General features: G+C 45.4%; 1 protein-coding gene across 6 annotated transcripts in view; it reads left to right on the plus strand.

The window, feature by feature from the left end:
• The window catches only part of DGKD (diacylglycerol kinase delta), a 92,919-nt gene that overhangs the window by 51,466 nt on the left and 15,151 nt on the right, over window positions 1-26,302 (plus strand). For 4 of the 6 annotated variants that reach the window (XM_054039274.1, XM_054039277.1, XM_054039278.1 and 1 more), the window contains 18 exons: window positions 6,823-6,927; window positions 7,470-7,629; window positions 8,515-8,621; window positions 9,371-9,496; window positions 11,331-11,433; window positions 11,959-12,121; window positions 14,022-14,130; window positions 14,906-15,045; window positions 16,191-16,275; window positions 16,939-17,033; window positions 17,141-17,240; window positions 17,404-17,677; window positions 20,118-20,279; window positions 21,137-21,265; window positions 22,598-22,694; window positions 23,887-23,997; window positions 24,734-24,830; window positions 26,181-26,288. In XM_054039274.1, the coding sequence (XP_053895249.1) occupies window positions 6,823-6,927; window positions 7,470-7,629; window positions 8,515-8,621; window positions 9,371-9,496; window positions 11,331-11,433; window positions 11,959-12,121; window positions 14,022-14,130; window positions 14,906-15,045; window positions 16,191-16,275; window positions 16,939-17,033; window positions 17,141-17,240; window positions 17,404-17,677; window positions 20,118-20,279; window positions 21,137-21,265; window positions 22,598-22,694; window positions 23,887-23,997; window positions 24,734-24,830; window positions 26,181-26,288 (2,271 nt within the window). The remainder of the gene's footprint in view (window positions 1-6,822; window positions 6,928-7,469; window positions 7,630-8,514; window positions 8,622-9,370; window positions 9,497-11,330; window positions 11,434-11,958; window positions 12,122-14,021; window positions 14,131-14,905; window positions 15,046-16,190; window positions 16,276-16,938; window positions 17,034-17,140; window positions 17,241-17,403; window positions 17,678-20,117; window positions 20,280-21,136; window positions 21,266-22,597; window positions 22,695-23,886; window positions 23,998-24,733; window positions 24,831-26,180; window positions 26,289-26,302) is intronic. The other 2 variants (XM_054039276.1, XM_054039275.1) reach the window with 1 other exon arrangement.

The raw sequence follows: 26,302 nt of genomic DNA on the forward strand, positions 1-26,302 counted from the left end.
GGCGGCGCAGGGTCCGGAGGCATGGGGGCTGCCCAAAGCCCGTAGCACTCGGCTCGTAAACAGAGCCGAAGAGTCGGGGAGGAGCAGAGCCGCCGCGGCCAGAGGCTCTGCTCCTCCCCTGACTCTTTGGCTCTGTTTAAGAGCCGAGCTGCCCGAGCGCTACCGGCTTCGGGCAGTCCCCATGCCTCCGGACCCTGCGCCGCCGGAGCCCGGGAGGGGAAGTGCCCGGCTGGCGGCTGGGGTCCGGAGGCAAGGGGGCTGTCTGAAGCCCATAGCGCTCGGGCAGCTCGGCTCTTAAACAGAGCCGAAGAGTCGGGAGGAGCAGAGCAGCCGCGGGAGGGGAAGTGCCCGGCCGGCATTTTCCCGGACATGTTTGGCTTTTTGGCAATTCCCCCCGGACGGGGGTTTGATTGCCAAAAAACCGGACATGTCTGGGAAAAACCGGACGTATGGTAACCCTATGATCAGTTGTTTTCCACGTCCACCTCAGAGGGTAGGACAAGAAGTAATCTGTAGCAAGAGAGATTTAGGTTAGATATTGGGAAAGCTATCTAACTGTAAGGGTAGTTAAGCTCTGGAATAGGCTTCCAGGGGAGGTTGTGAAATTCCCATCACTGGAGGATTTTAAGAACAAGTTGGACAAACACCTGTCAGGGATGGTTTAGGTTTACTTGGTCTTGCCTCAGAGCAGGGGCCTGGACTTGATGACCTCTCAAGGTCCCTTCCAGCCTGACATTTCTGTGATTTTACTTTTTTTTTTTTTTTTTTATTTAAAAAAGGAAAGAAACCTCCAAGTATTGCACTTCTCCAGTATGGGTGACTATACAAGTCATGTCCTTACTTTCCACTCGTTTGAAAGGATGTTCATGGCAGTAAGGCTGCAAGTTTAATGTATGTAGAGTCAATATTTTATTACTTTTACAGTGGCCCCAGAAGTGTGCAGAGTGTTTTACAGAATAAACAGGAAATAAGGTCCCTGCCCTGAAATCTGGCAGTTGCAAATTGAGAGAGGGACATTTTAGGATGTCTGTATCATCTGCAGCTATGGTGGAGAGTACCCGCTCAGCTACTCTTGTGTCCATGCTCAGCATTGCATATTTTATGTGTGTGATCTTTTATAAACTCCACATTGCTTCTAACAGCAGTATGGAAGTGACGTCCAGTATTTCTGTAGTCTTAGGGCTTGACTACACTTGCAAGTTAGAGTGCGTTAAAGCAGCCCTGGGCGCTCTAACTCCCGATGTGTCCACACTGGCAAGGCATGTAGAGTGCCTGGACTCTGCAGCTGGAGTGCTCCTGGTAATTCACCGCCACAAGAAGCATAAAGCTTGCTGCGCCCCAGCTAAAATGCCCGAGTGTCAGTGTGAACGAGGTGTTGCCTTACTGCACTGTGGTTGACCTGCAGAAACGTCCCATAATCCACTGAAGTCAAGTGGCCACTCTTGTCATTGTTTTGGAATCGGCTGCAGGAATGCGGATCTGTCCTTTCAAAACTCCGTTTTTGACAGCCGGCATGCTTATCTGCTCCGGGACAAAGCAACCATTACTGTGGAATGCTGCTTGTTGTGAGTGTGAGAGAGAGAGGAAGGGGGAAGGGAGTCTGCTGCTGTCTGAACTTACAAGACAGCATGCTGACACGCTCTCAGCACCCCAAAAACCCACTCTCTCTCCCCTCACACACAACACACTCCCTGTCACTTTCCACCCCACCTCCCCCCATTTGAAAAGCACGTTGCAGCCACTTGCATTTGCACGCTGGGATAGCTACCACAGTGCACTGCTTTTTGTGGCATTGCAAGAGCTGCTAATGTGGCCATGCCAGTGCATTTGCAGCTGACAGTGTAAACACAGGGCAGCATTTTCCCTGCTGCCGTCTCCAAAGGCTGGTTTAACTCCCAGAGCTCTACATTTGCAAGTCTAGCCATGCCCTTAGGGTGTGTCTTCACAGCACAGTTAGTTCAAGTTGTAACTCATTTGTTACCTCTAACTTGACTACCATCCACATCCAAAACTGTCTGCTCAGGGATTCTCAAACTGGGGGTCAGGACCCCTCAGGGGGTCATGAGGTTATTACATGGGGGGGGTCGCGAGCTGTCAGCCTCCACCCCAAGCCCCGCTTTCCCTCCAGCATTTATAATGGTGTTAAATATATAAAAATATGGTTTTAGTTTATAAGGGGGGTCACACTCAGAGGCTTGCTATGTGAAAGGGGTCACCAGTACAAAAGTTTGACAACCACTGGTCTAGCTCGATGGAAGTGGTGTTTTATTCTCAAGCTAACTAGCCTGTAAGGAATGGAGGGGGAGGAGGTAGGTGCAGAGGCAGATTTTGGGTTTGTGGGGCCATGGGCCAGAGCAAGTGGGGGCCCTCCCTATCCCTTCCACCTGCAGTCCCCCCCCTGCGGCCATCCCCACTGGCACTCCTTGCCTTGCCTTGCCCTGCTCTGCCCTGCCCTGCCCTGTCAACCTGGTGCTCCTGCTGGGGAGCGGGGGGAAACCCTGTGCCCCGACCCTGCTCCCAGGCAGGAGTGCCAAGTGGGTTGGGACATGGGAGCGCCTGTTTTTCTGGGGGCCCCCCATTGGCTGGGGCCCCTGGGCATGGGCCCCGTCGGCCTAGTGGCTAATCTGCCACTGGGTAGGTGGGCTGTAACTTCAGCTAGTAATGCAGTGAGGATGCAACAACTCAAGTTACAACTCCCCAGCAGTTAGTCAAATCACGGTGTAACTTGAATGTTGTTTTGAAGTGTGGTTGCTGTCAGTCAGGCTTGGCTAGCTGAAGTGCACCACAGCGCTGTGAGGAGACGCTCTCAAAAAGGTTTGAAGAATTTCTCTTGACTGTTACCTACCTATGGCAGGGTTCACTGTGGAGAATGGCTCCAGTTGAGGGCAAGAAGGAAGGCTCCATTGGCTTTCCATTCTAGGGTCATCCTTAACCGACGGGCAATTGAAAGAAAAGGAGCCATGGAAGGATTTGTCTTTAAAAATGTGTGAATAGGTATGATGCTTGAGTCTGCTTATTACTTACCTGCTGTGCAGGTCAGACCATTTGGGGTCTGTCTATACTGCAGCTGGGAGCAAGCCTCCCAGCCCAGGTAGAGAGACTCCTGCTAGCAGTGTGGACCTTGCAGCTCAGGCTGCAGCTTGGGTTCTCAGCCCATCTGACCCCCTTGGCTTGAGAGCCTGAACTGCAGCCCAAGCCACAGTAGCCACGCTGCCATGCTCCCCGCTGCAGTGTAGTGCCCTGGGTTTAAGATGGAGTATTGCATGCTGTGTCCCTACCGCAAGAGGCCTCTCCTTATTTTAAAGGTGCATTCTGCCCCATTTGGTTTGAATTAAATGTGGCCCAACTGTACCTTGTTAGTTACTGATGCCACTTTTGTTTGGGCAAAGTCTAGGTAGGGCTAGGTGTATGCTGCACTCTAAAAAAGGGGTGTATTTTCTGAAGAGCTTGAAAATAAAATAATGTTTCTAGGTGAATATTCGTTTGCCAACAGTTACATATGCATTTTCCAGTGTTTGATGTACTATTGCGATAATTAATGTATGGCATAAAGAGGAAGTTTAATTTTAAACTGGAATTTGGCTGTAGAAAACTGATAGGTTGACAGGCATGTTTATTGTTTTTTAATTCATCTCATGAGCCATAATGGAAGAAATAGCCTCCATATTCCACTCACTTCCTATCTTGAATCAGAAATATTTAGGAAAGATCTATTTTCCCATTAATATTGATTAGAGAGAGATTTACATTCCACCAAAATAGGAAATGGGTCATGAAGAAAAAGGGAGAAGAGTGAAACAAGTAGAGTGGAGAGGGGGGAAATGCCAAGAATTAAAGAGAGAGAGAGTGGGAGGAAAGAAATCAGCGAAATCTAAAGGGCAGAGACGATTGCTTTAATATGGGAGGAGAAATATTTGTGTTTCCTCTAGCTCTTAATCTGCTTAATTTTGGGAGGAAATCCTTTTGCCCCATTTGAAAACATGTCTGGAGTTCTCCTTACAGGCAAATTAACCCTGGTTCTCAATTATATCTAGTTGTATAACAGGTTCCATGTTATTTAATTGTTTAATTTCACAGCACCAAAAAAAATTAACGTTTTTTATATGCATGTTTGAAAAAATTGAGCCACTCTTGGTCAATCTTTATTGAAATCACCAGCCCTGGCCTGAGCCCCCTTAAGGGTTTCTTCTGGACCAGGTCTTGTTAACTATTCCACTCTCTCAACGAGAGAGTTCTTGCGGAAATTAAATCTAAGATTTCACATTCTCTATACAGATGGTCCATGCTTAAATGTGACTGCTATTTCTTCCCCCAGTAATGATTTTATTCATTTGCAGGGATCTACAGTACACCTCTACCCCGATATAACGCTGTCCTTGGGAGCCAAAAAATCGTACCGCGTTATAGGTGAAACCGCGTTATATCGAACTTGCTTTGATCCGCCGGAGTGCGCCCCCCAGCCCTCCCGGAGCACTGCTTTACCGCATTATATCTGAATTCGTGTTATATCGGGTCGCGTTATATCGGGGTAGAGGTATATTATGTTGTTCAGAATATGACTTTGTCTAGAAAATTTTACGATTAAACCTGGATAAAGCAGCAGCAAATGTGCTAGATTCACTGAACTTTTCCAGCTAAATCTTCTTTCTCGTCCATGCTGCTTTAGACACAGATGCTATTGTTAAAAGTCTCTAGGGCAGATTTTAGGGCTATATTGAATTACAGTTTTTTAGGTTTGTTACGGAGCAATGTTAAAGTTGAGAGTATCCCACAGTTATCAGCCTGCTTTTGACATGCACACATACCTTATCTTAACCCAAACAAAACCATTCTGTCAGGTGTAATCTTAGAATTTTTATGGAAAGTTTGAGGTAAATCAAATCAGGCTTTCTGGAGATAAGAGGTTTAAACAATATGATGATCTCAATTATGGAATATTTTCCTAATTTTTAAACTTATTTTCACTTGTCCCAACTCCAAAATGGGGTGATTAATCTATAATCTGTTGTTTTTAGCAAGAATTTGCATTTGGGAGTGCTGTTGTCAGAATGATTATTAAGAACAGTTTCTGCATACATTATGAGCATTGCAGAGTTTTGTGACAAAGTGGGGATTTCCCCTTGTTACGTTGTATGTGAGCTATGCGAGTCTTACTGTTGAGCCTATGTGAGTTTTACTGTTTTGCATGAATACTGTGTGTGTCTCAGTTTCCCTGTGTGCTACACCAATGCCTAGGTGGTGGGAATAAGGATGTGTGACTTTGGCTGAGACCCTCTGGGGCATGTGAGGCTGCTTCTGCTGTCTGTCTGTATGCTATGGCAGGTGCCCTTCGTAACCTGAGACCCAGGAGGGGGATGCAACCAGGTGACAGGTGACTCTTTTCCCTGGGAAGGAGACAAAGACCAGGAGGAGGAGCAAGGGGGCGGGGGTGTCGGAGGTCGGATTGCTGGTAGCTGGGCAATCTGCTTGGGGAACTGAAAGAGGGGAAGTCCAGGGCATCTGGCCTGGGACTCCCCAAGATGGACTTGGCTGAAAGTCACTGATTTCTGTGCTAGCAAGCTGTGTTCTACGCTGTGTTCCTGTCAACCAGGGCCGGCTCCAGGCACCAGCCCACCAAGCTTGTGCTTGGGGCGGCACCTGGAGGGGGGCGGCGCAGTGCTCCGGCCCCCGGGGAGAGCGGGGCAACGGCCGGGCTCACCGCCCTCCCCCCGGCGCTCTGGCCGCCCTCCCCCCGGTGCCCTCCTCAGGCAGGACTCCTGGGGAAGCCAGAGCCGGCCCTGCTGTCAACTAATAAACCCTTCTGTTCTACATTCTGGCTGAGAGTCACTGCTGACTGTGGAGTTGGGGTGCAGGGCCCTCTGGCTTCCCCAGGAGTCCTGCCTGAGCGGACTCGCTGCAGGAGGCACACGGTGTGGAAGGGGATGCTGAATGTTCTGAGGTCAGATCCAGGAAGGTTGAAGCTGTGTAAGCTTCTTGCCCTGGTGACAGAATGCTCAAGAGAGAGGAGGCATGCTACACCAGAGTCCTGACTGGCTTCATATGAAGTAGTTCCAGAGCTTTGGCCTGGTGACTCCATGACAAGTTTATAAACTCCATGTGGCCGCAAAGCAGGTGGCCATGATGGAGGAAGCAGCAGGAGAGAAAGCACATGGAGTGGAGGGCCTGGAACAGTTTATCAATAAGAGTCAGACAGTCAGGTTGCTTTGCAACTTTCACTGTCACTCGTGATGAAAGTGTGCATTGTTGTAGGATAGGATCATATCCTGGTTTTGAGGTTTTTAAGTAATTGAAAGTTACAGCCTTAACTCCAGTGTACCACATATTTTGCATAGGAATGTTAACTGGTAGAAGTTGGCATGTTGCCATGTAAACAAAATAAAATAGAAATTGGTTTAATATTGTTCAAATTAATATGAAAAATTCCATCAAATGTTTATTTTTAAAAAAACCTCATGCAATATCCATGCAGTTAATATGTTGACATTGCTATTGTATGATTGATTTCTGTATTGTGCTGTTCTTTGGATGACTCTCCAGTGCTTTTCTCAAACTCTAGTTATTAATGAGTTCAGAAGTCAGAGTAGGAACAAAAAACTCTTCAGCTCTGTAAACCCTATGGAAAGAGAGCATTGGCCTCAGAGGCAAGCAATACCATTAAAGTGTCATTGCTCTTTGCTCAGAGATATACAGCTGATTGCTGAGGCTGTCCTCAGAAGCAGTTTAATTTCATGTGATAAAGGTTGTTCTTATTCCATGTTCCCTGCTCTCTGTTCTTCCTGGCAGCCCTGGGACTCACCGTAATGATTTTCTCTGTCCTGTCAGGTTATCACCCCGTGTCGGAAACTCATCCTCTGTGCAGATAACAGAAAAGAGATGGAAGATTGGATTGCAGCACTGAAGACTATACAGAACCGTGAGCACTTTGAGGTAATAGAAGAACTCTCTTATTTACCAGCTGCGTTTTGTGCAGTTCCTTCCACATAACATCTGTTTACGGGCTTGACCCAGTTCCCATTAATGGGAGTCCTTTCATTGACTTCAGTGGGCATTGGATCAGATCTTATATACGAAACCTCCAAACTGCTGCCATGCACAACTCCCTCTTACAGTGACTTTTGTACTCTGTACACTCCCCTCTTGGTGAGTGTTAGAACACTTACCACAGGATAGGTAGGTACAGAACACATACCTCGCACCCCTTGTCTTCAAATGCTTGGTGTCAGCCTACCACCATTGCCCTGATTTGTCACACCTGCTCAGGATTCAGCCTCTTGCAACTGCAGTGTATCCAGGTGCTTGGTCTGTAGCAACCGAACTCCTTGTCTTTCTATGTGCTTAGCCTGCCTAGTGTGTTAACTGCACAAAGCCTGCCCTCTCCCTACCCCCCAGGAAAGGTGGTGCTATTTTTGTCTTTTCTGTCTGTTATGTTTGAGTTTCTCTCTTAGGAAAACTCTCAACTTCCACCTTAGGGTTTACTGTACTGTATTTATTTTAAGTCTACGCAGTACAGTATGGACCATTTCTCAGGGATGCATAACTGGTACGCCTGCTCACATGCTCGGCCAACGTACTGCAACGTGTGCCGGGAGGCATTATCTGGGGTCACGTCGCATGGACTCTCATGTGAAGGTAAAAGCACTTTATTGTCTCTCACTCAGGGCATATTGCCATGGTGACTCACTAGTGTATTCCAAAGATCATTTAAACAGTGTATCTGTTGTTCACTGTCTACAGAATGGGCCAGAAGAAAAGTGACACCAAACACTCAGAAAGCTACAGAGTATGTAAGAATGGAACTCTTATGGGCTTGATCCTACATTCCTTTTGCTCTCAGATTCCTGTTGGCTTCCTGAGGAATTTGCTGGGTGCATAATGAATGCAGGATCTGGTCCTTAGAGGGCTGTAGGAAGATGACAGTGTGTGTAGTTTTAATGCTTGTTCTTATGTTGTTGGATCTAGCAGTGGTGTGGTGAAGCACTTATTTTTGATCTGCCAAGATCATTACTATAGAATATTAGAATTTTCCAAATCCGAAGTGTGAAAGTATCCGTTTTTGAAGAATCAAATTGCAAGTGCATTTTTTATTATTCACAGCAGCAAGTGCATATAAGTGTTTGAATCTCAGGAGGTTACTCTTGCTCAGCTTTGGCATAGGAGACATTCACAGCTTCTTGCGGCTCATACTTCTAGCAGGAGAAGGTTACACCCATGATGTATAAAGGGGTGCAGGCATATTTTACTGTACATATCATGTCATATTTAACAAGGGGATAATTAACCCTTGTACAATCCAGTGGTGAAAATGAGGAGCAAGAGTTAGCAGTTAGAGCAAAATAGAGGTTTTTAACCAACTCAGTGCATTAAGCTCTGATAGTTTTGCCATTGCTAACGAGGCAGAGGGTGCTCTCTTTCGGAGCAGACATTTGAAGCTCTGTGTTTCACTGCTCAGTCAGCCTTTATGCTCATACTGTATGTGTTCAGTGGCAGGATTAATTTATTTTTCTTCCTCTTTAGTATGCAAGTTTAAAGCTCACAAACGGTGTGCTGTCCGGGCAACCAACAACTGCAAATGGACGACACTGGCGTCTATTGGGAAGGATATCATTGAAGATGAAGATGGGGTATGTATTGGCCTAGACCATGTCCCCTCTGGGTTGGAATAGCTGGAACTGTGGAGTCTACTTTGCATTTGTCCCTCCACACATGCTGCTTTTGAGAGATCAGGGTGGAATGACTAGAAGCAATTGAAGCCTTCTTTCCCCAAGTCCTGATGTGGAAAAATTAGACGGAACTGCATGGCCCGAGGCTATAAAAAAAAAAAAATACTGGCTGGCAAATACTCTGTACAATTAACTGTCCTGTGGAAATAATCGACTTTGTCTTTAACTGCAAATGGTATGTAAAGCCACTTGGTGTCAGAAAGTGATGTTCTTTATGAAAGAGCCTTCCTTTATTACTCATGTGTTATATTGATAGGATTCCATGATGGGCAGAGACATAAATGTAGAGTTATGGACCATCAGAACATGGTGCTTTGAGGTTGAGTAGTTAAGGGTGTGGTTCCCTATGTCTCAGTCTTGGGAAAGGAAGGATGGTCCAGTGGTTAGGGCACTAGCCTAGGACTTGGGAGACCTGGATTCAAGTTCCTGCTCCGCCACAGACTTCCTTTGTGACCTTGGGCAAATCACTTAGCCTATCTGTGCCTCAGTTCCATGTAAGTACTTAAGATCGATAAATAGGTGTTTCCTAGAGATTGCCCTTGCTGGCCTTAAGCATCACATCTGTGTGTGTCTCATTGCTACACCATGTCTTATATTCTTAGAGTTGTAGTCTGGAATCTTACAGTGGTCCCTCTGTGCTTGGTTTGCAGATTTCAATGCCACACCAGTGGCTGGAAGGAAACCTCCCCGTGAGTGCCAAATGCATGGTGTGCGATAAAACATGTGGCAGCGTTCTGCGCTTACAAGACTGGCGCTGTCTCTGGTGCAAAGCTATGGTAAGCTGAGTGAATGTGGTGTACCTCTGTGATAGTGTCAGCTCCTCACTGCTTGGTGTACACATGGCTGTGTGCTCTGTTACTGCTGTTTGTGTGAAGCGACAGTTGAGGCCAAGTTCTCATTCAAATGTATCCATGTTCTTCTTTATGTCATAGGTGGCCTGCAAAGGGTAAGAAGTAAAGCTTGTGCCTAGTTGCTTCACTGGGATGTGAATATATAAGGCCTGAAAAGCTTTTTCACACCAAAAATACTCTGGATTTTTTTTTTTCTGCCTGTGTGTTCCCTTAGAAATACCTGGATTGTCATGTCTATCCATCGTCCTTTTACCAGAGGTCTTTGATGAAAGAATCTAAAGTGTATAGGGTGTGTCCTTGGCCCTTAGCTGCAGTGGGTGGAGATGATGAATCTTTAACAAACCACTGTTTAGAGCTGAGTAGGTATTAACAGAAACAAACAACAAAGCAGGGAGTTTTAAACCACTTCAATAAAAAACATTTCCCCTCCCAATTCAACAGGTTTCACTTGCTTAATATCTATGACATCATAAATCCTGCTAGTTTTCCAGTTGGCTATAGAGGTATTAAGGGGAAAAAGCAGTACATGAATTTCTCATGTTAAAAATAAACAACAACAGAAATTAAAAACAAAATAACCCTTATGCCAGGCCTTCTCCATACATCAGAAAGGAGCAAAAAGGTCACTAGCCTAATTTCTGTTTACCTATGCAGGACACTTTATCACCATCCTTTCTTTCTTATCTTACCCCACACCATGTCAGTTGCACCCACACTGTGTATTTACCCTACTGCCTCCTTTCTCTCTGCTTTTCCATTCTCTGTGTTCCCTCTTCCACTGCTCCTTTTTCTTTCCCAACTTTTCATTTTATTCCTACTTTCTGTGTCCCCACTTGGGCCAAAATGTTGAAAACTGGGTACCTGAAATGAGATTTAGGCACCTAACTGAGTGGCCTGATTTCCAAAAATGTTGAGCACCCAGCTGTTCCCACTGAGGTGGGTGAAGTTATACCAGGGATTAACTTGGCCCTGTGGGTCCCAACCTTGTTATCATGTGCTCTGAGTGCCAAGTGCCCATCTCGAAAGGAAAGGCAGCGTGTATAAACAGGAAGGGCTGAGGAAAGCTAACAGAAGAGATGAATGAACTGTGAACCCAGTTTGCTGCATGGGATGTATCTATACTGCAGCTAGGAGTGATCTGCCTAGCCCAGGTAGACAGACTCTCATTAGCAGAGCTTGAGCTGGCATGCTAAAAATAGCACTGTGGACATTGCGCTCCTGCAGAGACTTGGACTAGCCAAAAGAGCTTAAACCCAAGGGATCAGTGTGCTTGAATGCCCAAGCTGCAACAGACGCAGTGCTAATTTTAGCACACTAGCTCAAGCCCTGCTAGCGTGAGTTTTGCTCTCAGCTGCAGGGTAGACATACCCTTGGGTTTGTCTACTCATGAAAATTAAGACAATTAACTAAAGGTGTGAAGTTAATGTGCATAAGTGAAAATGCTTTAAACCTGTGTTTAATGTAGCTTATGAATTAAGGCAACTTTACTTCTGAATGAGTGTCCATATGGTTTTCATGCACTTCAATTTATGTACATTAACTTCACACTTGTAGTTAAGTTGCCTAAATCCTCAAGTAGACAAGCCTTTAGACCGCTTTCTTTAAAATATTTTTGGTCACTTCATACTGTTGACTCCCATTTCTTTGGATGCCCTCCCACTTCCTGGCTGTTCAAGTCCTGTTTTCAAAGTGGGCTGGGTTTCTGCATTGTGGAACAGGACCTAGAAGGATCTGGCTGAATACAGTTTTATTATTTCAGGTACACACAACCTGTAAAGACTTGTTGCCAACTAAGTGCCCCCTTGGCCTCTGTAAAGTATCTGTCATCCCTCCCACGGCTCTGAACAGCATTGATTCAGATGGTAAGTATCCACTGATATCTTCCCCTCTCTCTTTCAGTTACAGGCCTTTCAACTAGATATTTTTACCCCAAGGCCCTGAACTGAATTCTGCTAAAATTTCAAGTAAAACTCAAACTGGAGGTTTTGGCTGAAGCATGAGAATGAATAATCTTATCAGCATTGAGTTCCTTGGGCTGTTTATTTTGATATTACATTCAGTTTATTTGCTATTGCCCCCAAAGTTTGCTGCAGCTGTTGTTGTTCATACTGCAAAATGCAATTTTGGGAGGTGGGGAAGCTGACAATTCAAGCATCTGGCTAGATGAACTGCAACATTTGACCTCATGATTGGTGGAAGGTGGTTCGTGCTGGATTCAGTGCTGTGTCCATTTGGCATTTACTCTGCGTATGTCAGCACCTCAGAGAAAGAATTAACTTCTTCATCCCTGTGCTTGGAGAATGTTACTGCTATGTGTGAGGTTGTTTCTTTCTTTGCCCTTCCCCTAGTGCAGCTTCACCTTTTCTGTGTTCCTTCTTCCCATTCAGGGTTCTGGAAAGCCACTTGCCCCCCGTCCTGCACAAGCCCCTTGCTGGTCTTTGTCAACTCAAAAAGTGGAGACAACCAGGGTGTAAAATTCCTAAGAAGATTCAAACAGCTGCTGAATCCGGCACAGGTCTTTGATCTTATGAATGGAGGACCTCATCTTGGGTAGGGAAATATTCTCTGGATGAGCAGATTCCTTGTAAATATCAAAGAAATAGCAATGATTGACTCTTTGATTTAAAATCTCTCTCTTTCCCCCCACACTTCCCCCCCCCCCAAAAAAAAAATCTAGCAAGGATACTACTCCTCAGAGAGAACTGTATATATGCAGAGTGTGGAGGGGCTTTTCCTAGCTGTTAATTGAGTTACTGATCAGCCAAAAACAGATCTTAATGTTGAAATGTGTAATTTCCATTCTCCAATAACTGCAAAACAGCTGAAGGATTTCCCTGAGATTCCAGAAGCTCCCCTCTGGGATGAGACCAAGCATGGAAAGCTTCAGCCCCAAAAAGCAAGTTACGTGAAGACAGGCTTCTAAGAGCCATCCTGATCTAACTATTACTGTTGCATTTGCTATGATGAGAAACAGGATATTGTAGATGGTACTTGGATGCTGTCAAAGTGAGCTGTATAGAAATAGCTGCAAATAAAAATGACATCCATGGAATAAACTTTGACCTCCACCCTGACCACTAAGTCATTGCTCCTGGGCTGTTTCTAACATCTCGAGCCTCGTTCACATGGGAGAATGCCTTTTTAAAGAAAAAAAGCCCATCACATGTGTTTCCTTTTCTATTCCCCCAATATGGCTTTAGTAAAAGCAGGAATTTCAAACCATACTGAGTTGGGGTCCGAGATCAGGCAGCATCCACTCCTGGACCATGACCATTTAAAAATCTAATAGCTTGTGGACTGTTGTAGCTACCATAGACATTTTGTTCACCTTAGAAGGATGCAAGATAGTAGACCTGAAAACTGAAGCACTCTGATGGAAAAGTTATATTAGATCATTTTTAGAGGGTTATAAAATTAAATAGTACTAGTTATTTCCTCTCTCTGCCTGTATGGTTGGATTTGTGGTACTAAGGCACATGTTTTCAAAGGGGAGGGATATGAAATATAGTATCAAATAATTTTATCAAATTTTTAAAATTGCTTTTTTTGTAGAAAAAGAAAGTGGCAATAACAAAATAAATGATGGCGTGGTATAATGTTCACTGAGTAATTTCAAACTCATGCCAATCAAACCGTGCACCACAAAATGCCATCATCTATGACAGCTTTTTCTCAATGCTGTGGTGATTGCTTACAGTAATATGATTTTTCTGTAGTGCTGTAGCAAATTTATTTAGTACAGGCAATACCCTTGGATGCTTTACAGTAAGAACCACAGACAGCTTTTAAAAAAGGTTTAATTTTTAGGCCTAGTATTCTGAACAGTGTCCATACTAGCTCAGATGAATGGGAAAGTTACACTTTTCTCGGTGGTGAGTTGTTTTCCTGGTTGCAAAGCAGACAAGGCAGCAGAGCAATGATTTGCAGAGTACCTTTGTGACAGAATTGTGAGGTTTAATCTCCTGTTCCTGAACACGTGCACGTACTGAATCCCCATTCTTGCAGTCTTTCTTTAATTGGCATGGCTCTGAATATGGAGGCACTGAATTCAGAACAATCCAAGCCATGACAAATAACCTAACTGTATGCAGAACACCAAAAATCTGCAGACAGGTATTAATTCAGCAGATTATTAGCTGCCAAATATTTGTTTCCTCTACCGTTGAGAGTAAAGTAGGCTGATGCAGAAGTGGAGTGCCCTGGTATAGATTCTCCATTCTATACAGTAAATAGATATGAACATTGCACATAGCTGTATTTATACTTCCTTTTTACAATGAATAATTCAAATTCACCCGAAATCTAGCAGTGACTTGTGTTCATTGAAAAAACAGCCTAGTCAAAACTACCCAGCAAAGTTTGTAACCCAGATTGACATAGCTAATCACTCCTGTTTCTTTAGTAGCACATTCTTCTTCCCATCTGTTTTTTTTTTTCTTCCCTCCTGTAGTTTACGTTTATTCCAGAAATTTGACACTTTCCGGATTCTGGTTTGTGGTGGGGATGGAAGTGTTGGATGGGTTCTGTCCGAAATTGACAGCCTCAATCTTCACAAACAGGTACCTGCCCACAGGGCTTGTCCATGTATAAGAATGAAGAACAGACAACCACGGGTGAAGAGGACTCTGATCAGACAGAAATACAGTTGTGCCAGGAGTGAAGCAACTAAAAGCTTCCCATAGCCGGTGCTCCTGCAGTAACTTCTGCTGAATGGGGCCGGGCAGTACACTAACAGTGACACCCCTCACTGTCAGGGCTTCTACATAGTTCCCTCCTGTGACAGCCAGGTATTGGAGTAGTTCTGAGCATTCGCTCGGTCTGTGCTCCTACACCATTCCCTACATAGATTTCTCCCGGGAGAGAGCTGGGACTAGCTCCCAAAAGGCCAGCGCTCCTACTCCAGTCCCTCTAATAATTCTAGGAGAGGGTGTGAGTCCCTTTGGTATCAGAGTCCAGGAATAGCTAAATACTTTCCCAAAGTGAGTGTTCTGTGTGCTGTGTTAATTCTGGAGATTTTCTCCTGGAGATCCCCGTGCCATTCCGTTAGGAAAGGCAACAGCACCACCTGGTGTAAAATGAGAATATTGAGCAAAGGTTTTCTTTGTAGTGGATAGGTCAGGAGTATCATTGGAATCTACTCCTCTCTCGATTCACAGCTTTTTCTGGTTGTGGTCAGTCCTAGCTGGAGTCCTCTTTATCTTATGACTAGTTTTCTCTCAGGGATTGATCTAGGTTGGGAATCAGTGAGGTTCTTCTCAGTGTTATTTTTGGATGGATGGGGCTTGCGTTTTCTCTTTTGGATATCCATATTGGTCTTCTTTTCTCCTGGTGCAGTGCCAGTTGGGAGTGCTTCCCCTGGGTACAGGAAATGACCTTGCCCGGGTGCTAGGCTGGGGATCTGCATGTGATGACGACACCCAGCTACCACAGATCCTGGAGAAGCTGGAGAGGGCCAGTACCAAAATGCTGGACAGGTGAGTGTCAGCCCAACCACAACATCCACATCTCTGACTCAAGTTCTACCACCGAGTGTGTGCTAAACTCTGTTCTGAGACATCAGCCTGCCAGGACAGTCATACTGTTCCTAACTCTTATTTGCCTGAATTACTGACTAGTTTCACCAATGGTTCCCCATTATACTCAGTTATCAGGGCAAAGCATTCTTACATTGCTTATTATCCCTGCAGAATAATCGCACCAAGGAGATTTTGTGCAATCTAGAAGTGATTAGTAACACCTGGCAGGAGAGAGGCAGAGGTCTCCCCTTACTGCCCAGAGTTACACATGCATCAGTGATGATTGTAAAATGAGTTTGGTGGTTTCAACCTAGTCCCAAACCACTACACAGTTTGGTATGGATGATCAGAGGAGATCTAAGGCTGCAATAAACTCATAGTAGTTAGATATATGGCAAGGATGTTATATCATTTTGTACATCCGCTTCCCTATCCTGCACTATAGTCTTGAGCATTATGTCATGTCTAGAAGTTGGGTGGTGGAGTTCGATAGCATAGTGAAATTGACATGGTCCACAATCTCTGTACTCCAGAAATCTTCTTAGTGTAACTTGGCTGCATGACAGTCTGTGATTTTGCCATCAGGTGTTCATTCAGGATTTGAAATAGCTATTTCATGTCTGAATCAAAAAGTAAAACTGAAAGCTGAAGTGGACATCTGTACTGCTAGTGTTTGTTTCTAGATCAAGCTGACACTTAAAAAATATATCTGCAGCAGCCTTTGAGAGTTGGGCCATGGAAATTCTTATAGCAAAACCTGCAGGTTTTTTCTGTTAGAGAGGGTGGGGGTAGCGAATAGGGAATACTAAGGACGTGGGGATGGAAAGGAATGTTTGTTTGGAGGGTATCACTCCTTCCCTTCCCCCAGTTCAAACCCCTTTACAAAGTGACATGCTGTGACATTAAGCACCCCTGTATGTGACACATGCATCTATAGGAATGCGGTCTTTTTTTTTTTATCCTGAATGCACATGTGCATAGCCTTTCATTCAGGTCATATAAAGAGCCCTTTCGTTCTGTCTTAGTCCACGGTTGTGTGTATTTCTCATGGCGAGAAGGCCATCAGTTTGGTAGTAATAGTTGCAATGGTTTCATTTCAATAGGTGGAGCATCATGGTGTATGAAACCAAACTCCCTCGTCAGTCATCGACTTCCACAGTCACTGAAGATTTCAGTGAGGATTCTGAGGTATTTAGCCAGCTGCAAAGGGCTGAAGACTGGGAGGGGATTCAGCAGCGGATGGGCTCAAACCAGACAAGGGAGCGGGCTATGGAGAAGAGAATTTAAATGAAGTGGGCATGGGCTCTACATCAGAGGGGTGACCTGCTGTAGAGATGGATGGGAATTGGGCTGCCGAAAGCAATAGATTCTTAAGGAGGCATGATAGGAGATAGGTTGCTGCAGAAATGGGGACGCTTCCATATTAGGCAAGTGAAGGGCTATAGAGGAAGACAGGTTGGACTGGAAGTTATATTGGCTTTTCCGTACACTGCCATACAAGCTGGCATGCTATAGGAGCTGCTGAAAACTGTACAAGGTTCTCAGAATCATAAAAAACAGTGTTTTCTATTCTCAAGTGGATAGTCCTGAGCCCCAACTCTGTACCACATTGACAAGCTGGTAGAAGTTCGTTTCCTGATCAGATAGTCACGCCAGACCAGTAACTGTGATCTGTACCATAGAGCTCTCAGAGGAAACCCAAATAAAGTCGAGTGAATAGAAATCATGGCCCTGCACCTTAGAGTGCAATATGGGAAGCCCAAGTGTAACACAGGAAATGGGAACCCTGGCCATGGGCCTAGGTGCACGATGGGAACAATAATCTAACAGCTTGTTTCTGGCTCTCGCCAGGTGCAGAAGATTCTCTTCTATGAAGACTCTGTGGCTGCTCATTTGTCCAAAATCTTGACTTCTGACCAACACTCTGTGGTCATCTCCTCAGCCAAGTGAGTATGTCCAGGAGAGCCCATTGCAGGGGATCAAGGGGGAAAAGTCACCCTGAGAATGGTGAGCAAACCTGTGAATGACTGTCTTGCCTGCCTCCTTTGCCTAGGGTGCTTTGTGAGACAGTGAAGGATTTTGTGGCTCGAGTAGGGAAGGCCTACGAGAAAGCGACGGAAAGCTCGGAGGAGTCGGAGGTCATGGCCAGGAAGGTATGTTGGGAAAAGAGTACTTCAAATGTAGAAAGGAATGGGAGAAAACCACTCTGCTGTCAGAGAGACCCAGCTGGTGCGCGTACAGCAGCAATCCAACAGGCAGGGGGCTACCCAGTTCCACTGGTATGGTCGTGCACAAACCTTCTGCTTTAACCTGCAGTGCTCTGTCCTGAAGGAGAAGCTGGACTCCCTTTTGAAGACATTAAATGATGAATCTCAAGCCTCTTCGTCTCTGTCAAACCCACCTCCCACCATTGCAGAGGAGACAGAAGATGGTGATGGATCTGGCAGTGCTTGTGATTCTTCTAGTGACCACTCCATGGGATCATCATGCACTGCCCGTCCCCAGATATTCCGGCCTAGAGAGCAGCTAATGTTGAGAGCCAACAGCCTGAAAAAAGCTATTCGTCAGATTATAGAACATGCAGAAAAAGGTAAGAGGTGCGGGATGCTGCCTGCAGTTCATTGTCTGCTCTTGGGACATGTACATTGCCTTTACTCCAGGGAGGAGCAGGATTCATGATTTAACCACAACATTCCTGATCTGTATGACAATCTTCCAGTAAGCCTGTATGCATTTTTCCCCATACAAAGAAGGGTTCCTACAGGATTGACCTTCCACCCCTAGGCCACCAGTTAGAAAGTCTTTGCCATCATATGGCTGTTCAGTGCTATTCTCAGTCTGGCCCCAGTTAAAGGGCCCACATCAAAGGCATATAGTAAGAGTCCTAGCCTCTCCATCTTCATATCGCACTGTAGGACCCACCTCTTCAGTAAAGCATTCCCTAAAGAATCAGAACAGAACCAAACCTGGCAGCTGGGCACCTCCTCCTTCTCTTCGGACTTAGCATTTCCCCCTCTGGTGGTGGTGGGGACTGGGGTAAATCAGCACCGCCTGGACAGCGTTTGTCTTTCCCCTCGGGGTTTATTTATTAGTATTGCCAAGGCAGGCCTCAAGGAGCGCTTCTCCACTGAATAAAAGAAACAAATTCACAACACAAAATAAAAGGGGGATACCTTTCCCTGCCCCCTCTCTGCGGGTTGGGGAAGTTGTCCTGTTATTGGCCCCAGGATGCCAGTCCTTCTAAACAGGCAGTCAGGTTGGTTGTTTCCCCCGGAGGGGGGAGAGCAGCCTCTCACCCTGGAGAAGCCTTTCTCCCTGCTGCCACTGGCTCAGCAGCAGCTTGTTTCCCCCTCCGTCGCCCCCCAGAGGTTTTGAAAAGTTGCAGGCAGCCCTTAATTGGATCCATGTGTCCCTAGTTGACCTGAGGTAACCTCTGTTCAGCTTGTAGGGAAGGGCCTTTATCATTCATGGGCTAATATACCTGCCTTCCATAGTTCTCTTACAGGTGTCCTGGCTGACTTGGTCACACAGCACACTCCAAGGTAGAAGGCAACAATTAAACCAAAGAATAGAATGGCAAATTGGCTGGCCTGCTGTTTTCTGCAACCCATGTACAATGTGTAAATACTCCCAGGGGAGGTGCTTTAGAAATTCTTTAGATAGATTGGATCCAAAACCTAACATCGTGGTTGGCTTTTAATTGGCACCTGGACTGACTGTTTCATACTCATTAGGCCCACTGTGTGCTCACTGGCCCTTTGTGGCCCAGCTCCAGCAGAACACGCCAGCTGCCATGCCTGTGACCCATTCCCCTCTCCCTGCCTCCCCTCAGCTCCAAGTTCCAGTCCCTTCAAAAGTGTCAAGCAGGAAATCCCGGTTGAACTGAGAGGGAAGTATGTATTGGTGTATTACAGAAGGGAGAGAAAAGCATAAAAGTCAGAGATTTAAAGTCTCTGCACACCTAAATGAGTAAGCAATCTTAAACTTGGCACTAAGCCTGAAGTTGCAAATCATTGAAATATTACCTGGATTTACAACAGTGTAATAGTCTGGGTGATCACTGTCCTTTGTCAGAGAAACAAGAACTGATGCGGAGAGGTTGTGTCTGGGAAAGAACAAGCCCGTTAGTTCCATCCAGAGGAGGTTTTGATTTCTCCGAGTAATACATAAGCACTTGACTTCACCATCCCTTGAACAAATAAGTTCCGTTGCGTTTTGTGAACATATTTGATAAAGTCCTCTGTGCCGTTTTGTTTCCAAAAACACACATTTAATTCCTTCCTTCCTTTTTATCGGTTTATGCCCAAGCCCTCTCTTTTCTCCACATATACCAATGTTGGTGATCACTTCAAATGGCCTATTTTATTGTCACGGTCTGGGCTGAGCAAACAGAAAGCTGACATGCACATCAGTTAGCATCTTTCTGTTTGGCTAGCAATTCCGGGGAACTCATGCAAATAAAGGCAGGTCCTTTATTTGTAGCATAGCTCAAATGAGATAGGTCCTTAGGTAGTATAAATACAGTTATGGCAAGCATTAAAGTTGGGCAAATTTTTTCACAGTCCATCAAAGCTCTCTTGATGGTGGTCTCAGCAGAGAGACCAAGCAGTGAGTGGGCCTGGAGACTGAAGTACCCTCACCCCAAAAGCTGAGTCCTCCATGTCAGAGCTGACTCATGTTAAACGGTGTGGGAAAGTCTGCATTGTCACTGCCATTCATTGATAGATAAATTCAGCACCATCAGAGCCCTCATCCTACTGTCATTTAAGTCAGAGAGAGATTTATCATTAACATCAATGGGAGCTGAATCAGGCTCATAATTTGGTATCTTTCATGAAAACTAACGTGTTTTTTTTTTTAAGCAAGGAGTTCTGTGGATCGCCCCATTCAAGACCCTGGGGCAACTCTGGATTAGTTCTGGTGTGGGAATATAATTTTGGGGCAGTATTGTATTTCCGTGCTGTTTGCCTTCCCTCTGTGCTCTCATGACAGAGCTGTAAGACACATGTCTGATTTCTCTCTCTGTCCAGCTGTTGATGAGCAGAATGCCCAGACACAGGAGCAGGAGGACTTCATTCTGGGGCTTTCCACCTCTGAGGAGGGAAAGGAGCTGAGGAACGAGGATAAAACCTCCCTGCAGCCATTGCACAGTGGCAACTATGGAGTTCCCAAAGGGAGGAGTCATCGGAAAGGTACTAGTCGCTGTCAGGCAGCCCAGGTTCCTGCATTTGGACAAGCACTAGGGTTCCCTTTTCCATAGGTGCTTTAGGATATTTCTGTGCCCATCCCTTCTTGGAACCTGTTTTCCTCCTGTGTGAGATTGGCAATAGTTCTGTAACCTCAGCTCAGACGCTTCACATCTTCTCCTTGCTCAAATCCTTTTGCCAAACAGTCTCCTTCCTGCTCAAAGAGGAACCCCTCTCAGATTTTTGAGGGTTTGTTTATGATCTTAGTGTGCAATTTGTAAGACCCAAGAGATTCATTAGCCTTATGCTGACAGCAGCAGCCAGTCTTCTCCGTGCTGTCAGCTTGCCGTGCTCTCAGGTGTCGTCCACTCCACTCCCCCTCTGACATTTTCTTATTGGACCCCGGCCTTCCTGCACAGATACTAGAGCAAGGAACCAGCTTGTAATCACTGTTGAGTGAGGAAATTGTAAGAGAGCCCTATTCACTCCAAATACATTCAGAACTGAACTGGGTCTGTGGACTAGGCCAATACCCATCATCTGTTTTCTTCTTCAACTGAAGCCAGACCTCTCTCATCTCCATTCCTAGTATTAGTTCAAGGTATTTGTGTGCCTCACTACTGGTACCAAGTGTTTGTGTGTCTCTCTGTTGCACTTGGGCCAAACCTTTTTGTCTCTTCATGAGTCTGGTTCTGTCTCTTTGCGTAACTGTGCTTTGTATTGTCTGGAATGTGTTGACGTTGAGTGACTGGTAATTTTACCTTCTGTCCCCTGTTCCTTACTGCTTGTGCAGTGCTGGTGTGTGCTTGTTTGAGCAATACACAATGTTTGTCAATTCCAGTGTTTTGTGTTGTATTTTGTAGTGTCCAAATCTCCTTGTGAAAGGCTAATAAACAAAGGAAGTTTGTCGCTGGGCAGCTCTGCATCTCTTCCTCCCCAGACAGGAAACCGGGACAACCTGCCAATGCTCAACACAAAGATCCTCTACCCAAGTGAGTGTCTCACCCACCCCTTCCCATTCAGGCAGCCTGCTGAGCTGGGGTGACAACAGCATAGCTTCAGCTCTCCAGCTGAGGGCATGAAATGTTTGTCTGATATCCATTCTCGCAGATAAACCGTTGCCAGAGCCAAGTTAGAGAGTAATCTATTTGCAGGTAACTTTCCAACGGGCTTGAATAGTGAAGATGTTGGGAAAAGATTAAAATGACCCCCAGCTGAGACCAAGACACAGATTTAATGGCTGCAGTGCAGAGACAGGATTTAGGTCTTGATGATTGCACAAAGGTGTAGGCTTAACAGTAGGTTGTTGCAATGGTAAATAAGTGTAAAATTCTCAATACAGTCCGGGAGCCTGAGTTCAAGAGAAGCCCGAGAGTGAAGGGTGGTCCTTCCAAGTCAAGGCCGAAGTCACTGGCAGTACTTTCAGTCTCCCTTGTTCCCATCTCAGAGATCCTGCAGCTGTTTCTATCCCTTGATGTTCTTAGCAGGTCACTCACTGATAACTTTAACACCACAAATCCTGCCTTGTTTGTTTACATTGGTTTGTTCTTGTCCAGAAAGAGTCGGGGTCACTTTCTCCCTGACTAAACGTGGCACGTCTTCATTGATAGCTGATAATGTGGGAGCAAGAAGCAGCAGCTCCTGAAGAGTGGTGTGCAGCCTTGAACCCCACTTCTGTCCCCTCAGTCTAGTCAGGCAGAGACCCAGTTGCACTCCTTGCCCCAGCAGCAGGAGAGAGCTATTGCAGTAAGATCGCTTCTGTCCCCTCTTCCCCAGGCACAGACCCTACCACACCCAAACCAGCAGAGAGACTTATGCACTCCCTTCCCACCTCCTTTACAGCTTGATTGCTGACTGCGTCTTGCTGGAGGGTAGAAGAATGCTCTGGAGCCCTCCTTGGTGCTGGGGGCTGTACAAATGGAGACACATGGACTTTTTACTTTGCCTTTTTCCTTTAAAAAAGGCAAAGGCAAAGGTGGGTTCCCCACCATAAAGGGGTGTGTGTGTGATCTCCTTTTTCCAGAAAGAGCCAAAAATTATGACAGCCCTTTTCTGGCACATTGTAATGTTTTGATCCCAAGTAGAAGAATTAACACCTATGTTTGGACCCAGTGCTGGTTAGGGTTGAGCCCTGAGACTAGTACTTGTCATATGTCTGATTTTATTGTTTTTCCAATGGGGGGGTATATGTCTCTCACCCCAGTCCTCTTGGCTCTGGGAGTAAATAGCAGTTCTTTGCCCTGTGTTAACATGCCCTGGCCTCCATATTTAATAAAGTCCATGATATGCCCTACATACTATTCCCTCTTTATTTTCTCCCCCAGATATTCGTGCTGGTATGTCTGGTTCTCTGCCTGGGAGTTCGGTCATCAGCCGATTGTTGATCAATGCAGATCCCTTTAACTCTGAGCCAGAAAACCTGTGAGTATGCAGAGGAGCTAGACGGGAATGAATGGTTCCAGATGAACCTCAGCGTCAGTAAATTGTGGGGAGGGAAGAGGGTTGATTTTGAGAGTTAATTGGGGATGTAGGCGGCGCCGGGATGAAGAGATGTGTAAATCAGCCCTCCCATGCTGGATGTCAGTTATCAAGGTGTATGGGCATGAGGGAGTCAATGCAGAAGATATGAGGCTTCTAGTGAGAGAATCTAACCAAGGCCAGTCTCCTCCCAGGACTGTGGATGTGAGGGAGTGTCTCCCTCTCCCAGTTAGTGTGATCTGGGCAAGGTCCAGTTAGCTGTTCAGCAAGCTAGACCTGAATTCTCCAATAAGGCCCCTTAGATTCTGCAGGAATCTGTAAATTCTGCAGCAGCTTCATGAAAATGCAAAAATTACACATTTTTCACTGACTGAGCTGTGAAAGTGATAAATGCAATCCCCCTGTGGTGTTTGTCCCCAGAGTAAATCACATTCATTTGCCTGTGTCCCTAAATTTTCAATTGGTGCGCTGCAGATTGTTGTATTGGCTATGTCTGACGAAGCTGTACAGGGGGAAAATTGGACGGTTTGGCTGTGGGCTAACGGGATGTTTGGTCCTTTTGGTGTCCAGAAAGGGAGTGGGAAAGGAGTTGGAATTGTGAGATAAACCCATGTTTTGGATGTTTCCACTCAAATCTTTAGCAGTAAAATAGCTAAATATTGACATTTCAATCATCATCATTACGTTTCACCCCATTGAGCTGAGCAGTTGACCACACTGAGTTATTGTTTCAGGCTCTCTGCTGAGTCAGGCACCTATCACCTTGTCAGTTACACTTTGTCCACACTTGTGAGATTTTCTTCACAGCCATAAGGGCTAGAAATGTAACATTTTCAAAATGAAATTGTAGAGTCTTGAGCACAGTTCTGTGGCACAGGAGTGAATTCAGCTGCAGATTCTGTGGCCAGGGATTGGCAGAATCCACAGGACCTTGGACCCCTACACAGTGTGTCCAGACTGCTCTTTATGAAGTTTCTTATGGGGTAGTTGAATCAGCTCTCACTAGACTACAGAAGATCCTGCTGGTCTCCTCCTCTTCTTTCAACCATCTGTGTGTCAGGAGATGTGGGATGGCTGTGAGGGGTGTAAAAGACATGGATCACTTTAACAAAAATTGTTTTCTTTAACTTGATAGAGAGTGTTACACAGAGAAGTGTGTCATGAATAATTATTTTGGAATTGGATTGGATGCAAAGATCTCTCTGGACTTCAACAACAAACGTGATGAGCACCCAGAGAAGTGCAGGTAGGTCAGTTCTTTGGGAGGCAGATTTTGGTCTTTTCGGTCTATAGTGATTGCATCAGAAGTGATTACAGTTTATAATATACTATGGCACCTTGAAGCTGGTCTTCTGAAACCAGCATGAGTAGTTTCACCTTGATTACTTCCTAATTCAAGACATTGTAGATAACATGGGAGATCCAGGTAGCTAGCTCTGATATGGATTGGATGCAGTGGTTCAGGCATTTACTTCATTACCTCACTAGCAGCCTTTCTCATATGGCTGCTTTTTAGCTACGAAAGAATTGTGTCCCAACTCCAAATGCCATGGAACTCCATTCTAAACCCGCACCCTGCCCTATAAATCGGGCCTATAGTTCTATGGTCTTCAGGATACCTGTATAGAAACAGGGTCCTTGAAACAACCTGCGGTTAATAGGTTTTCTCTGTCCTGAGCAATGTTCAGCAACACCCTCAGCTCAGTGATGTGTGTGACTGGTTGCATCTCCCTCTTGGGAGCATCTGCACATATTTCTGACAGCTCATGTTAGTTTTCCTGTTTCATTTTTTTCAAGGGCAGCCTCTTTTCAGAATACAAGAGGTGGCAATTTCCAGTTCTTGTTTCTTCTGAAAGAGGACGACTCTTGTTTTTAGGGGATTGGGAGGTATCATTGAAATAATCTTTTCTTGCAATCAGACAGTAAATGACAATGCCTCATGCTGACTGGTTATCTCTTGTTTCTTTGTTTGCCCCTCTAAGAAGTCGTACAAAAAACATGATGTGGTATGGAGTGCTCGGGACCAAGGAGCTACTACACAGAACATACAAGAACTTGGAGCAAAAAGTCTTGCTGGAGGTGAGAAAGAAAATGCCCTTACGTGGTTAAATCTCTCCTTCTCCCATCCCAGTCAATTTTAAATTTTTCGCTTCTGATTTGGCACATTTATTTTAGCATCGTTTATCAGTCTTTAACTGAACACATGAAGCCCTTCCAGCATCTCCTCAGTCACCTTGAATCTGTCCCAACCTGTTGATTCCAGAGGAACATTTCCATTTTCAGTCCTTGGGGTTCCCCAGCCCAACCCCGCTGCACTATTAGCATATGTCAATCCTCAGCCTGATGAAAGTAGCCTCTGCTGATACTAGGAACATATTCCCATTCTCCACACATGGAATCTGTGCTTGTGATAGGAAATTACATCATTTTAGAAAACGTTGACTAACACAACGTTAGTAAGTAAAGACTTAGCCCTCAGCATAGATAAGGGTTTTTGTGTTTAACATTGTATCTCCTGTAAACACCATTGTCCTTATCTACTCTGGTTGTCTAACGTATTAGTTAACACATATTCTACGGGGGTCAGATTGGGGAAGAAAATGGTGATATTCTTCCAGGCTTCCCCCACAACATTAGCTCAATCCATGAGTTGTCAAAATGCGACACCACTCACAGCAAATTGTACAGATGTTCAAAGTGAGATCGCAATGCCATTGGCTCCACCAGGCTCTCTCAGCTGGACCTCCCTTTGCTTGGGGCTTAAATGTGCCCATGAGCTCTGCTACATTTCTAAGGCATGGCTCATGCTTGACTGGGGGAAAAGAGGGTTGGTGACACCTGCTTGTGTCACCAGAATGAAACAGCACTCACAGGAAATTGTGCCCCTCCCTCTTCTTTCTTACATGAGGAATGAAGTAATTAATGTTGCCATTTAAACTGTCATCGATAGGCATCAAGAGTTAACATCTCAGTGACATGAATAGGGCTCTTCATTACCCCAAGAGCTATTATTCCTCTCTGCATCAATACTCTTAGCTCACATTTTTGAGTGTGTTTTTGCCACCATACCAGCTGGAGACTTGCTTTCTCTTTTTAAATAAAAGCTGAGACTCTGGAAAGCAAGCCAGTCACTCAGAGAAGTGCCGGGACAGCATATGGGCACGTACCAGCTATTTGAGCCCTGATATTATAACATGATATAATTTCCTGGTGTAGACAAGGCCAGTAGTCCTGGGAATTCATCCAGTTATGCAGGCAGTGTGCTTCAGTGCCAGCCCAGTGAGTGTGCCCTCAACAGTATCTGGACAATGTTCTATTCTCTTCAGCAGTCTGCCTAGTGATGACTGAGTAATCTGGAGAGGCTTTAAAATTGCTGCCTGCTAACATCAGCACAGCTATAAATGTAACATTATCTTCTGTTCTGTGCAGTGTGATGGGCGTCCGATCCCTTTGCCCAGTCTTCAGGGGATCGCTGTACTCAACATTCCCAGCTATGCTGGAGGCACTAACTTCTGGGGAGGCACCAAAGAAGATGATGTGAGTATTTCTTG

Source organism: Malaclemys terrapin, chromosome 9 (assembly GCF_027887155.1).
Source record: "Malaclemys terrapin pileata isolate rMalTer1 chromosome 9, rMalTer1.hap1, whole genome shotgun sequence".
Taxonomy (NCBI): Eukaryota; Metazoa; Chordata; order Testudines; family Emydidae; genus Malaclemys; species Malaclemys terrapin.